This window comes from Elephas maximus, chromosome 21, assembly GCF_024166365.1.
Source record: "Elephas maximus indicus isolate mEleMax1 chromosome 21, mEleMax1 primary haplotype, whole genome shotgun sequence".
NCBI classification, from domain to species: Eukaryota; Metazoa; Chordata; class Mammalia; order Proboscidea; family Elephantidae; genus Elephas; species Elephas maximus.
This window is the reverse complement of record NC_064839.1, coordinates 35,922,890-35,936,610: the sequence shown is the minus strand read 5'-3', so window position 1 is coordinate 35,936,610 and position 13,721 is coordinate 35,922,890. Positions and strand designations below refer to the sequence as shown.

Sequence of the window (13,721 nt, the reverse complement as noted above, 5' to 3'; positions counted from 1 at the left end):
CCCTTGAGAACATAGACTGTACATCTTTGTCATCTTGGGCCCTTCCAGCACCTACCATAGTGCCTTGTATGTACTAAAAATTCAATTTTTTAAATTAAATTGATTTATGAGAAGCCAAAATTTGATATGCATATTAAAATTATATTGACAAATAAATGTATTAATGTGACCATAATGGACATATCAGTTTAAAAAAAAACAAAACAATTTACTATTCAAAATGCTTAAAATATATATTACCATGATAGCATATTCTACTATGGAAAAATTACGAAGGGTTTAGATATAACTATTTGGTATTTCTACAAAGAGTGCTCTAATAACTTTCTTTCTTGAAATTATAAATAAGTCAAATTACTTGTACATTAAAATCCATAAGTGTATTGAGAATAAAAAATCTTAATATTTTTCCATTAAACTATGTAAAAATAATATCAAGAACATTTTAGATTTCTGAATACTAATTTGTCATTTCCAAGCATTCCTACAAAAGCACTAAAGGGTATTTTTGGGAATAATTTAAATGTATTTAATATATCTACAAACACCTTTCAGTCACTATATCATTAAATAAAATATCATGAAACAACTTAACTGACATTCTATAGAAGTGCTAATACAATTCTGCCCCACCTATACTTTTTATTTGTATGTACTTAAAAACAAAGTGTTAACAACCTCCCCTTTTTCTTTGGTTCTGAGTTTCCATTTTTATTTGTTAGAAATGTAGGGACTATAATTGCTGCATGTTAAAAATAAATAAACTCCAACACAAAAATTTTAATAACTGCTTTTATTTTCTCACTGGCAGAATAGTTATAATGTATTTATATAATTTTATTTATTCCTTAAATCCCTCACCAATCCTTTATAAAGTTGAAAGTTAATCATTTTTCTTAAAATTATCCCCTTATCTAAGTAACATGCAAATAAATATTTTTCTTATCTTTGAAATGAGTCAAATTTGCATGAAGACTTTTATTTTTCCATAGCATGTTCTCTGACTACAGAGAACAGAACGATCCAAAGTGAAAATTGACAGAGAATTCTACAATTCACTAATGGAAATGTATAATCTCAAAAGAATGAATTCTAAAATTGATAAGTAAAGGGAAGCATCATCATCTATAGTGTCCTATATCCAAATCTAATAATTCCGCTATTGGCAATAGCCAATTACTGAACCAAATGCTAACAGTGGTTGAGAACTTGAATTGCATACATTACTTCTTCTAAAAACTGATCAAATTACTAATGTCTACAATAAATATCCAAAGTAGTTGGGATAAAATGAGTGGCAAATAATATCTACATGGAGTATGTGGATATGCCAGAATTTGCAAGTATTATTCATTTGATGAAAAGGTTGAAAATGGATTTTATATGATATTACATATAAAACCATTTTATATACCCCTTGTTTAAACTATATTTTAAAGAACTACTAGTTCCAGACTTGTCAACTAGAAATTATTTTAACTACCATAACATTTTAGTATGTAAAATGTCACTAAAAAGGAACCTACTACGTATGGAACTAACTAAGCTTTTTATAGAAAGCTTCCTTTAAAGTCCTCAAAATAAACAAGTACCTTTCACTGATTTAAAATTTATGACAGAAATGACATTTACTAGGCTTCCAAAATCAAAATCTAATCGCTCGCATTTAAATATGCACATATAATTTATAATTTTTCAACATCAGTGCAAGATTAGCTGTTTCCTAAAAACTCCATTAAAACAAAAACCATAAAATTTTGCAAGTGTGCTAAGTGAACCAATAGTGGAACGGACACGGAGTAAACTACTGACTATTCAGAAAATAATCATAAAAAAACACAAGATGTTTGGAAACACTTTCTGGTCTAAAACACATATTGTTCAACTTTAATGATTCTTTTTATGTATTACTTTTTTTTTTATTGGCAATGATGACTTCAAATCTAAACATCTTGTCTGATAAAAGTCACCAGATACAAGGACATATTTCAGATCAAAGAGGAAAGATATTCAAAGAAAAAAATTATAAGGCCAACATTCATGTTGCCAAGGGATTGAAATATCTAGGACACACAAAGTGGCTGCAAACCTGCTTTGTCAACACCTTACATGCCAACCTTGGTTTTCTACTTCTCTTCTTTTTCTTCTTATAATATTAACGTAAAGTATAAAACTTTACAAAAGGGTTTACTTTCAATCAGTATCATTCCACTATTTAGAAACAAAAAAAAAAAAAAAAAGAAAGAAAGATAAAGAATGAAAGAAAGAGATTTATGAAGAAGTCTGAAAACGAGACCGACCTATACCCTGGGTGAGATTGGATGGGTTAAGTGTCTCTGGCACTATTTGTCTTCACTATTGACAGACACTGTCACACAACCCACCACACGATGCCTGTCTCTGAATGGCGAAGCTAGAATGCAAGTTAAGTGTATTAATAGAAAAAACAACTAGCATCCCAGCATATAAAATAAGCATTCCAGATTACTTTACAAAAAACAAAACAAAACAAAACAAAAATTGTAGGGTTGATCATTGAATTTACATGTTTAAAACAATTTCAATTTCCCATTTGTACTTTCCCCACCCAATATAAGTTTACATGCTACAATAGGCAATGTTTCAAAATAAACTTTAAAAACTTAAATTAATATCCAAATAAATGCATACAGGGAAATTTCTTATTCAAAGTTTTTGTTACCTCATATTCACCAATTTGTTCTCCTGTTTACTAATGCAATCTAACCCATAAACCAGAATGATCTTCTTCCTCAGGTGTCTTTAGGCTCTGCCCTTACCAAACTCCCTTACAGAGCAGAACAGGACATGTCCTGACCAACACACTCAAGCTGTAAGAAAAATCTACATTTCAGCAGCAAAAGAATCTTTTCAATTCTCAGGCCAACTCCCCTATACTTCCTCATTCCACCCTTAACAAGTTACCAGCTTATACTTTTAAACTAGACATGCTATTGTATACAAACATGTCTGATCCTGAAGTCTCTTCTTAAAAAGCGATTAGCACTAATTGCTGAAGCTGAAAGGTTTATTATTGATCTATTGGAGGCCATTTTTTTCTTCCATAGCCCATCAAATTGCCATTTGGGGTTCTAATACTATAAAATTAATTGCTCTCCAGTTTTTAATCTGAAATTTCCTAAAATAATTATTCTTACCTTGTCAGAGTATCATTAACATACTCCCAGAATAATTAAATATTTCCTGAAAAATAAAATGCTTATAAAACTTATGTGTTCTGACACATACAGCAATGTCTTAAATATGTCTCTTTCCTATTCAACCCTAAGCTTCTAAGTACATATACTAGCTATATGTTAAATAATTTGGTTTTTAAATTCCTTCCTATTAGAAGAGAAAGATGCTTTGTATCATCCAGCTATTTAAGTATCACTGAATTAGCAGTTGTTTCTACGATGACATTTATAGACTAAGTTTGACTCTACTTTTTATTCTAATAATACAGACTTCAGCATAAACAAACACTATACGTTTGGAAACCCTGGTGGCGTGGTGGTTAAGTGCTACAGCTGCTAACCAAGAGGTCGGGAGTTTGAATCCTCCAGGCGCTCCTTGGAAACTCTACGGGGCAATTCTACTCTGTCCTATAGGGTTGCTATGAGTTGGAATCGACTCGATGGCAGTGGGTTTTGGGTTTTCATACATATGGATATGTGTATGTATTTAGATTTACTACACAATTTCAGTATAAAAGACCAAAGGAGTAGTAGAGATTTTTAAACCCATTTGTAACATGTCTGGAAGTAGAATTTGACTTCCTTCTAAAAGTAGTCCAATTTTCTAGGAAAAGTGGGAATGGCCATATGGAATAACTGAGATCAACTCACTACTATCACTCAGAAGTGCCTCGGAAGAAAGGCCAGGCAATCTACTTCTGAGAAATCAGTCACTAAAGACCCTATGGAGCACAGTTCTACTCTGACATATGTGGGGTTGCCATGAGTTAGAATCAACTCCATGGCAACTGGTTTAGGCCCTGGGTGGGGCAAATGGTTAACATGCTTGGCCTCTAACTAAAAGGTTGGCAGTTCAAGTCCACCTAGAGGCACCACAAAAGAAAGGTCTGGCAATCTACTTCTAAAAAATCAGTCATTAAAAACAGCAACTGGTTTTTTTTCTATCTATACATGATAAAAATTGCTATATAAACTATTAGTGTGCTGAGAATATATTCGTTCTAAAAAGCTTTGTTGTTACTGTTAGGTGCCATCAAGTCGATTTTTAATCACAGCAATGCCATGTGACAGCGCAGAACTGCCCCATAGGGATTTCTTGGCTGTAATCGTTATGGAAGCAGATCGCCAGGACTTTCAACCTCAAAGCTGCCGGGTGAATCTGAATTATCTGCCTTTTGGTTACCAGCCAAGCACTTAACCACTGCACTACCGCGGCTCCTTTTTATAAGTGTACTAATGTATAATTGGAAGGAGCCCTCGTGGCAAAATAGTTAAGTGCTCGTAGGTGCTAACTGAAAGATCAGTGGTTTGAAACTACCAGCCACTCCATGAAAGAAAAGACCTGATGATCTGCTCCCATAAAGATTACGGCCTAGGAAATCCTATGGGGCAGGTCTACTCTGTAATATAGGGTTGCTATGAGTCAGAATCGACTGGATGGCACACAACAACAACCATGTATAATTACTGAAAGTAATATAACAATTTTATGAAAATAAGAAAAGGAATTACTAACTAGCTATTCTTAAAAGGGAGTCCCTGGGTGGTGTGAACTATTGAGCACTTGGCTACTTATGAAAGGTTGGCGGTTCAAATTCACCGAGAGGTGCCTCCTAAGACAGGACTGGAGATCTTCTTCTGAAAGGTCGCAGTCATCAAAAATTCTATGGAGCGCGGTTCGAGTCTGAAATACGTGGGGTTGCCATGAGTCAGAATCAACTTGATGGCAACTGCTTTGGTTTCTTTTTAGAAGCGTTAAGATTCTCTGGCTGAATTATAAAATCAATAGTTTCATCAATTCATTGTTTAGCTCAAAAATGAGAATAAAAAATTTCAAGAAACTATTGAGGTGACTTTTGCTTGAAATAGTCCCCTTACCGAAATATATTTTTATATAAGTTAATAAACATAATGCCATATTCTGAAATGAAGAAAAAAAAGTCTAGGATGAACTGAGACAATAATTTGATTTTTTTTTTAAATGAAGATTAAAGTCTATTGTTCACTTCTGTGATAAACTTCCTATTTTAAATAAATTAAGTGAATCTAAAGATAAAAACTATAAACATATTACTGTTGTTGTTGGTTGCTCTGGAGTTGATTCCGACTCATGGTAACCCCATGTGTGCACAGTAGAACTGCTCCATAGAGTTCCCAAGACTGTGATCTTGAAGAAGCATATTGCTGGGCCTATCTTCCAAGGCATCTCTGAGTGAGTTCGAACCGCCAACCTTTTGGCTAATACTTGAATGCTTAACCATTTGTGATATAAACAGATTAAAAAGAATACCTGATCGTTTTTCATGTGATAATATCTCAATAAAGTTGTTCTAAAAAACATCTGCCATACCTCTTTTCGAAAGCTCCAAATTCTGGTAATGCTTGGTTTTAGTTCTCTAAATAATACCTACATTTTAGTTCTTTGTAATCTATACTGTGGATTCACCAAAAAACAAACAAAAAGAAACTTTACATGATTTGCATTTCATCTTGATCAATTCCTTATTTTGCTAAAAAATACCAATTTGTTTGGATAGCTTTTTTTGTTTTAGGAAATGGCCTCTGTATTACCTACTAGTGAGAACCTACAATACTGTTTAGACAATGTACTTCCAAAGTCTTTATTCATTTGCAGATTGAACCTCAAACTATAAGTACCTTTACACTGGGACAAGAACAGAAGTCTTGAAAATGGGCAGGAATACAAACTTCAAGCTGCAGATTCTCAACAATACCTCTTCCCAGACTCTGACACCTGGCCCCATGGAGAGTGGAGAAGTTGTGTCGGAGAAGTAAGACCTCCTTACCCCATCTCCTACCCCAGGCTCAGGATAAAAAGAAGCCATTGATGGGAATGTGTTAAAAGGGTGAACAGTGCTGCTGCTGTTAGCTGTCACTGAGTCATAGCAATGGGTACAACAAAGGTTGAAAAGACACTCTTTTACCTAATATTCTGGATTGTGGATTAGCAGCATCATATTTACTCATTCCTCAGTAACACATAAGAGAAAAAAATGTAGATTGGTGAATCTGAGAACACATTTTTAATAATGAAATAACAAAGAATGTCCACGAACACCCATATGACCAGCCTCTAGATTTTAAATTGATTTAGAACTTGTGAAACACAAACCTTTATGGCAGAACTAGAAGTCTGTTCCCACCAGGCCCTCATACCTGATAGCAGCCAATCCGGCTCCTTCAAAATTCTGAAGAATTAACTACATCAAGAGTCATCATTTTTATGCATTCCATATTTAAACAGCAAATGTTATAGATTAAAAAACACAGAAGTCTAAATTAATGTGACATGTGACTTTTCCTACTAGACATCTAGTCTTTTGGCCATGAAAACACTGAGAAACTGGTAATATAATCCGAATCTCTCTTATGTCACCAAAGATATTAATATGCCAAATAAAAAATTTGACTGTAATGATATATACTAACTAATCTCCCTATAAAAATTAGTCTGTAATTTAAACTCTTTTATCTATAATGGTTTACAATAAAGCCTCTATTCTAACAACAAGACATTAGAATCCCAGAATAAAGTTTGCTGGTTACTAAAAGCAAATTTATGTTAAAAAAAAAGACTACAGAAGACTTGGTTTTAGATCATAGGACTGTTCCATGTGTGAATATAAGAAAATTGTCAAAGTCACCTTTCTACTCTATCATCTTTACAATGTCAATAATTTCAAGATCTAAAAAGAATTTATTACTTTTATGTTTGCCATTTAGAATGCTTCCTTTAGTCAAATCTCTTATTTTCACGATTTTTCAACTCATAGCTTTTCATCTAATTTATCTGGAGAAGGTTTTCTCAAATAAATGAGAAGAGGGATAAATTCACATTTCATTAGTAACCCAAATTCAACAACTTTCAATATTTATAAACAAGAACTTCTGAAATTTAGTTTATTATTATTTAAAAGGAAGTATTGTTCTTTTTCCAAACCTAGCTACCATTCCTTCAGCTTTTAAAAGGAACTGGAGCTACTGTGAACAGATGCTAAAAAAGCACAGAAGAAACAGACTTTTAGTTCTATACAGATTCAACATGTCTTTAAAAAACAACCTCAAAAGATACTAAAGAAATCAGTTAGTCAATTTCTTCCTGTGGATTTAAAGTGAAATTTTTCATTAAAAATATTTTATTAGTTTCATATTTTACTATGTGACATAATTTTTAAACTAGATTTAAAATTTTTAAATTCCAGAAAAAAATTCAGGGCCATTTTAGAACCCAGTGGCTATGAAGTAAAATCAGGTCATCTTATAAATTTGATTACTAAATAGTTCACAAATTCACAATTAAATCCACAGAATCTGTTAGAAAATGTCTGGCAACACATGAACAGTGAGAGGGCTGATAAGTTTCTTTGCCATGTTTGAAGTTTTCCTGCCCTCAACCAGGAAGGCTGTGTACTGCACTATACATACAGCTCAAGGGAAAGATTGGTGCACAAGGTTAATGGTACACAGGTTAAAGTATACAAGAAAATATTCCAGATTCTGCTATAGTACCAATATCCTCATTTGAATCACAACCTTCCACTTCACTGTTCTGTTTTTAAACTGAAAGAATTTACTAAAAGCAATGTTTCAATGGACTTTAAGTACCATTTTAAAAGATAGGAGGTTTCATATTAGGCAGAAACCTCTAAGGCAGATAAAACTTCAGAATGTACACAATTTTGTTTCCTTTTATAAAGCAAACACCTTTAGCAGTCTATAAACCCAATCAAAAAATAAATAAACAACTGTTGGGCAAACCACTATGGAAGTATTCATATTAATTTATCGCTAATCAAGACTTTTTTCTATTAGGGTATCTGTCAATCTTTTAATTCAAAATAAAAATTTGAACCAATGTTATGCAATTATAAAATGTATCATTTGGGAGCCAAGTAAAAACAAGCCAGTAAATTTCAAACATTACTTCCATAGCTTTTTACTGGTATTAGAAAATGTTTTTATATAAATATTAAATTCAAATTTTCCATTATTTTCAACTGAATTTAAAATATGTATGAAGTTGTATGTATTTTTAAATGTAGGGAAAAGGTTATTTTAACATGCCACAGACAGAAAAGAGATTTGAGTCCTTTTTTAGATAATACAAAATAAAGTTTTTTTTTTCCTTTGAGCAAGTTTAAAAAAGAAAATTGCAAAACAGAGACTCAAATATGATTTTTCTATCCATAGCTTGGTATTTAACCTTTTAATGTGCAGTCAACAAAAACAGCTTTAAACTGGTTCCCATATTTGAAGACAAGGTCCATTTTAGGAGACGGCACTTATCTGTGCCAATGGAAATTTCAAGAAATAATAATTATATCAACAAAATTATAATGAGAAATTTTAATGTTAAAAGTATATATTTTAAAACCTCCTAAAACAAACCCTCGAATTATACTCTTTTTGATATGAACTTTGCCAGCACTGTTCATGTTGGCCAGATAATAACCTAGTTTTCTTTAATAAAGTAAAATGAAATGCATACCAGCAGCAACTACAGCTGGAGGAGGCGAGCCTGCCTCACCGCCACTTGTCTGACTCATTGATGCTACAGATGTTTCTCTAGGTGGAGGTAACTGTAACTCCTTTGGGAGAAGATCATAGACGGATTCTGTCGGGGAGGGGGGGAAAATTTTAAAAAGAGCGTCAGTCAACAACCTAAATATATGTGCACAAAATGACAATATACGTCTTTTCGCTCACAAAGAGAACTTTGTTATTCATAAAAAATTAATCCCATATAATTAATATTATAGTTATTAGCATATATTTTTCCTCCATTGTATAATTTTACTGAACTGAAGAATGAATTTTCCATTACTTCTGCCCCATTTCTTCCTTGGTTTTATTCCTTTTAATCACAGACACTTTCCAGAGTTATTAAATATTAAATTTTAAAACTAGAGAAAACTAGACAGAATAAAAGAAATGTCAAATAACCTAAAATGGTTCAGTATCTTTCTGAAATAATAAGACCGCAACTTACCATCCATTATACCCACCCACTCACCAAACCCACTGCCGTCGAGTCGATTCCAACTCATAGCGACCCTACAGGACAGAGCAGAACTGCCCCATAGAGTTTCCAAGGATCACCTGGCAGATTTGAACTGCCGATCTCTTGGTTAGCAGCTGTAGCATTTAACCACTACGCCACCAAGGTTTCCATCCATTATACAGGTGAAAGCATATACTAGTTATATCAGCTTGAAACTGGCTTCTACAATTAGTCCATTAGTTTAGTCCTGTTCTTTCACCAAGCACCCTGTGGGAAATATTTTAATGCAACACTATCTTAATTTGTTTTTCCCTCCCAAAGAAGCTACAAAGGAATGTCATGGCTCAAGGAAATATTTCTTACTCTCTGAGGCATTTCCAAGCTTGCAAAGGCACAGGTATAGGATACTCTTAAATCAGAAGACATAAATACCTATATTAGATTATGATCACCTATTTATCCAGATTAAAGAACACCATACCTTTTAAAAGTATTTTATAATACTTTAATTGCCCATAAAATTCAATTTATATCTATACTTAAAACAATTCTATTACAGGCATTATTTATGGTTTTTAAACAAATAATTCTCAAGATATCCTCTAAAGGTAGTAGAATCAATCTTGAAAGGAATGTCAAACGACCAATTAGAAGCTTATGCCCACTTTCAAAAAGAACTGAGGGACAGAGTTTAAGGGACTTGACTAGTACTCTAAAAAAACCAATATTCTAACAATTAAAGATTATTAATTATCTGCATGAGTGATTAAAAACACAGACAGCACTATAAGACACTTTATCCTTGGTAGTAGATAATACTTTTAGATAACAGATTACTGAATTCATACTTTGATTCTTCCAGTTAATCACTGAAGTATGTATCCTAACTCTGATGTGGATAGGGATAGGGGAAAAGGTCATGACGAAAAGCTAAAATTAGAAATTGTCTTCTTAAATTATCTTCATTCACAGTAAAGAATCAGCTTAAAAATTTCTTTTGAAAAACTAGAAACCCTGGTGGTGTAGTGGTTAAGAGCTACAGCTGCTAACCGAAAGGTTGGCAGGTTGAATCCACCAGGTGCCCACTGGAAACCTTATGGGGCAGTTCTATTCTGTCTTACAGGATCACTATGAGTTGGAATTGACTCGACGCCAACGGGTTTGGCTTTTTGAAAAACCCTATTACCTAATGCCTGAAATTTTCATCTTCAAAGCATATGGCAAATTCATCATCTGTTGAATATACCCTGACTGAAAATTTTCAGCTTGTTAAAAACTTGCAAAAAGCTTTAAGTAAATTACTTCTATCTTTCAAATAAGATGTGTGTGTATGTGGGGGTGGTGGTGGTAAGGAAAGCCTAATTAAACAGAAATGCTACATCACCAAATACTCATTTTAATATAATTTTTTCTCAGACCATGTTGAAGAGTTCCTTAGACATAAAAGAGAAGCATACTCAACTCTTTTTTTTTTTTTTTAGGACAAACAAAACAGAAACTTGGAAATAAAAATAGCTTGGATGAAAAGAGAAAAGGATCTACCAAAATACATTTATGTCAAGAAAAAAAAAAATGTGTCCTTACTATAGCCCAATCAATAACAGCATTTCACTGGTGAGGACTGTTTCTCCACTTCCCCAATTATAAAAATCAATCAATCTAATCAAATTCTTAAAACCCACTATGGACTGAAACATTCTACCTTTCCCAAAGAAAGGTATAAACCAAAAACCAAACCCGTTACCATCAGGTCGATTCCAACTCATAGTAACCCTACAGGGCAGAGCAAAACTGCCCCATAGAGTTTCCAAGCAGTGCCTGGTAGATTGGAACTGCCGGCCCTTTGGTTAGCAGCAGTAGCACTTAACCACTACACCACCAGGGTTTCCAAAGAAGGGTATAAAGTTGAGTCTGTATTAGTAGTATAAAAGCAATGCTAATAAAAGTACACTGGATAACAAAGGAGGAAAAACCCTGAAAAGGAGGGTGGGAATGGTTGCATAACTCAAAGAATATAATCGATGTCACTAATCTATATACATGTAGAAACTGGTATATGTTCTGCTGTGTATATTCTGAACAACAAAAAAGAAAGTTGTTTAAAAAAATACACTGAAAAGTAGCTAAACACAGAACTTGTTACATCCCAGCCCAGAAAGCCCTCCCTCCTAAAGAAAAGCCACCACCCACCCCCAAAAAATGCTAAGGTGAAGTGCAAGATCATGTGGAAGGTGTAAGAAACATGGATTCATTCATCGTAGGCTTTTTTTTTTTTTCTGATTCACTGACTTAAATGTTGAAAAATTAAAGAAGTCCATCTTGCCAGAAGTTTTATCATATCTGTTCAAGGGAAGCAGCAGTTAATAGTTGTTACCAGTATATGCTCTGATTTCAGATAGAACTGGGTTGGCTCTGCCACTTTAAACAACTTACTTAACCCTTTAACACTTAAATTCTCATTTAAACTCTTCTTTTACCCCAATACCTCAAAGGTATTCCCCCCAAACTACAATTGTACAACCTGACCACATACACTGAGCTTTCCTTAAATCTGCTTCCCATTAGACATCAAAAGATTAAAAGGTATACAAATTATACTATTAATACTATTGTTATTTACTCCTAAATTCAATCTAAAGTAAACACTTTTACAGTCTCCACTAGCCAACAAAAGAATGCCTGAACAAGAGTATGTTTTTGTTGTTGTTGTTGTTGTTAGGTGCTGCTGAGTGGGTTCCGACTCCTTGCAACCCTATGCACTAAAGAACACAACACTGCCCCGTCGGTCCTGTGCCATCCTCACAATCATTGTTATGCTTTAGCCCACTGTTGCAGCCACTGTGTCAATCCATCTCATTGAAGGTCTTCCTCTTTTTCACTGACCCTCTACTTAGCAAGCATGATGTCCTCCAGGGACTGATCCCTCCTGATAAAATGTCCAAAGTATGTGAGACATAGTTTCGCCATCCTTGCTTCTAAGGAGCATTCTGGTTGTGCTTCTTCCAAGGCAGATTTGTTCATTTTATTTGGTAGTCCATGGTATATTCAATAGTCTTTGCCAACACCACAATTCAAAGGCATCAATTCTTCTTTGGTATTCCTTATTCATTGTCCAGCTTTTGCACAGGAGATGACTGAAAACGCCAGAGTTTGGGTCAGGTGCACTTTAGTCTTCGAGGTGACATCTTTGCTTTTTAACACTTTAAAGAGGTCTTTTGCAGCACATTTACCCAATGCAACATGTTTGATTTCTTGACTGCTGCTTCTATGGGTGTCGACTGTAGAGCCAAGTAAAATGAAATCCTTGACAACTTCAATCTTTTCTCTGTTTATCGTGACATTGCTTACTGGGGTCCAGTTGTGAGGATTTTTGTTTTCTTTATGTTGAGATGTAATCCATACCCAACAAGAATATAGGTACTTTAAACTCAAGAAAGTTACAAATAGTCCTAAGTGTTATGTTGAGTTATAAAATCTATTTTTCTTTTGTTATCTTTTAAATGGTACAGATAAGGGAGGAATGAAATTCTAGGTTTATAAACACAGAATATGAAGAAAAAAAAAAAAAAAAGAAAAGAAAGGGGAGTAGAAAATCCACAATGGAAAGGCAGCTTCCTGACAAAGGCTTCCTTGGAAAACTAATTCTAGATTTTACGAAAAGAAAGAATAGGTATAAGGTTCATTTTTGTGGTAACAAAAATATTCCAAAAGTAGATTGTGGTGATGGTTACACAACTGTGTAAATATACTAACCATCACTGAATTGCAAACTTTGAACAGGTGAACTTTATGGTATAAATTACATATCAATAAAGCTGTTTTAAAAAGGAGGGAAAGGAGAGAGAAAAAGACCAAGCAAAAGCGAAAACTGCACAAGAGCCAGAAAGGTCTCTATCAATGTTCCTAATAAACTTGATGGACAAAAATACCTCTTCACATAGTTTTGTGAAAAGTGAAATCATAAAGAAGGTCAAGCTACAGGCAAACTAATCTAATTTGCTTTTTTAAGGCTCTTCTACCAAAGGATCAGGAATATGCTGCAGGCATAAAAAAAAAAAAAATAGTTATCCTAAATTCAATAAAATACCTGGTAAAAATCTATAAAAGTTCTCGCGTTGAAGATGAAGAAATGCTGACTTAATAAAACAGATGATTTCTAAGCAACAGTACCCAAAAACTTATAGGTTCAAGCTAGAAGGTGTTTGTTAGTACTACTACATTCAGTTTTTTCCTATTCTTCATCTTATTTTATATCAACAACTTGAAAAAATATAAAGAATTTGCTAACAACATACTTAAAAGGGATATATGTCATAATTTATTGCAGATCATGAAAGACTGGAACATCTGCTCAAATGAATAAGGTAAAATTTAATAAGGATTAATCTAACAGCGGGTAAAACTGCTCTTATGCAATTTTTTTTAAATCTAGAAGTGATTTTCCACTTGTTTTCTAAGGAATCTTTCCTCAATCTGGCAGAATT

At 33.6% G+C, this 13,721-nt stretch overlaps 1 protein-coding gene across 6 annotated transcripts in view; it reads right to left on the bottom strand.

Annotated features, from left to right (window-relative positions):
- NFAT5 (nuclear factor of activated T cells 5) overlaps positions 1-13,721 on the bottom strand; it is a 143,820-nt gene that overhangs the window by 65,143 nt on the left and 64,956 nt on the right. For 5 of the 6 annotated variants that reach the window (XM_049864841.1, XM_049864842.1, XM_049864843.1 and 2 more), the window contains one exon: positions 8,725-8,850. In XM_049864841.1, the coding sequence (XP_049720798.1) occupies positions 8,725-8,850 (126 nt within the window). Of the gene's footprint in view, positions 1-8,724; positions 8,851-13,721 lie in introns of those variants that run through there. The other variant, XM_049864847.1, reaches the window with a different exon arrangement.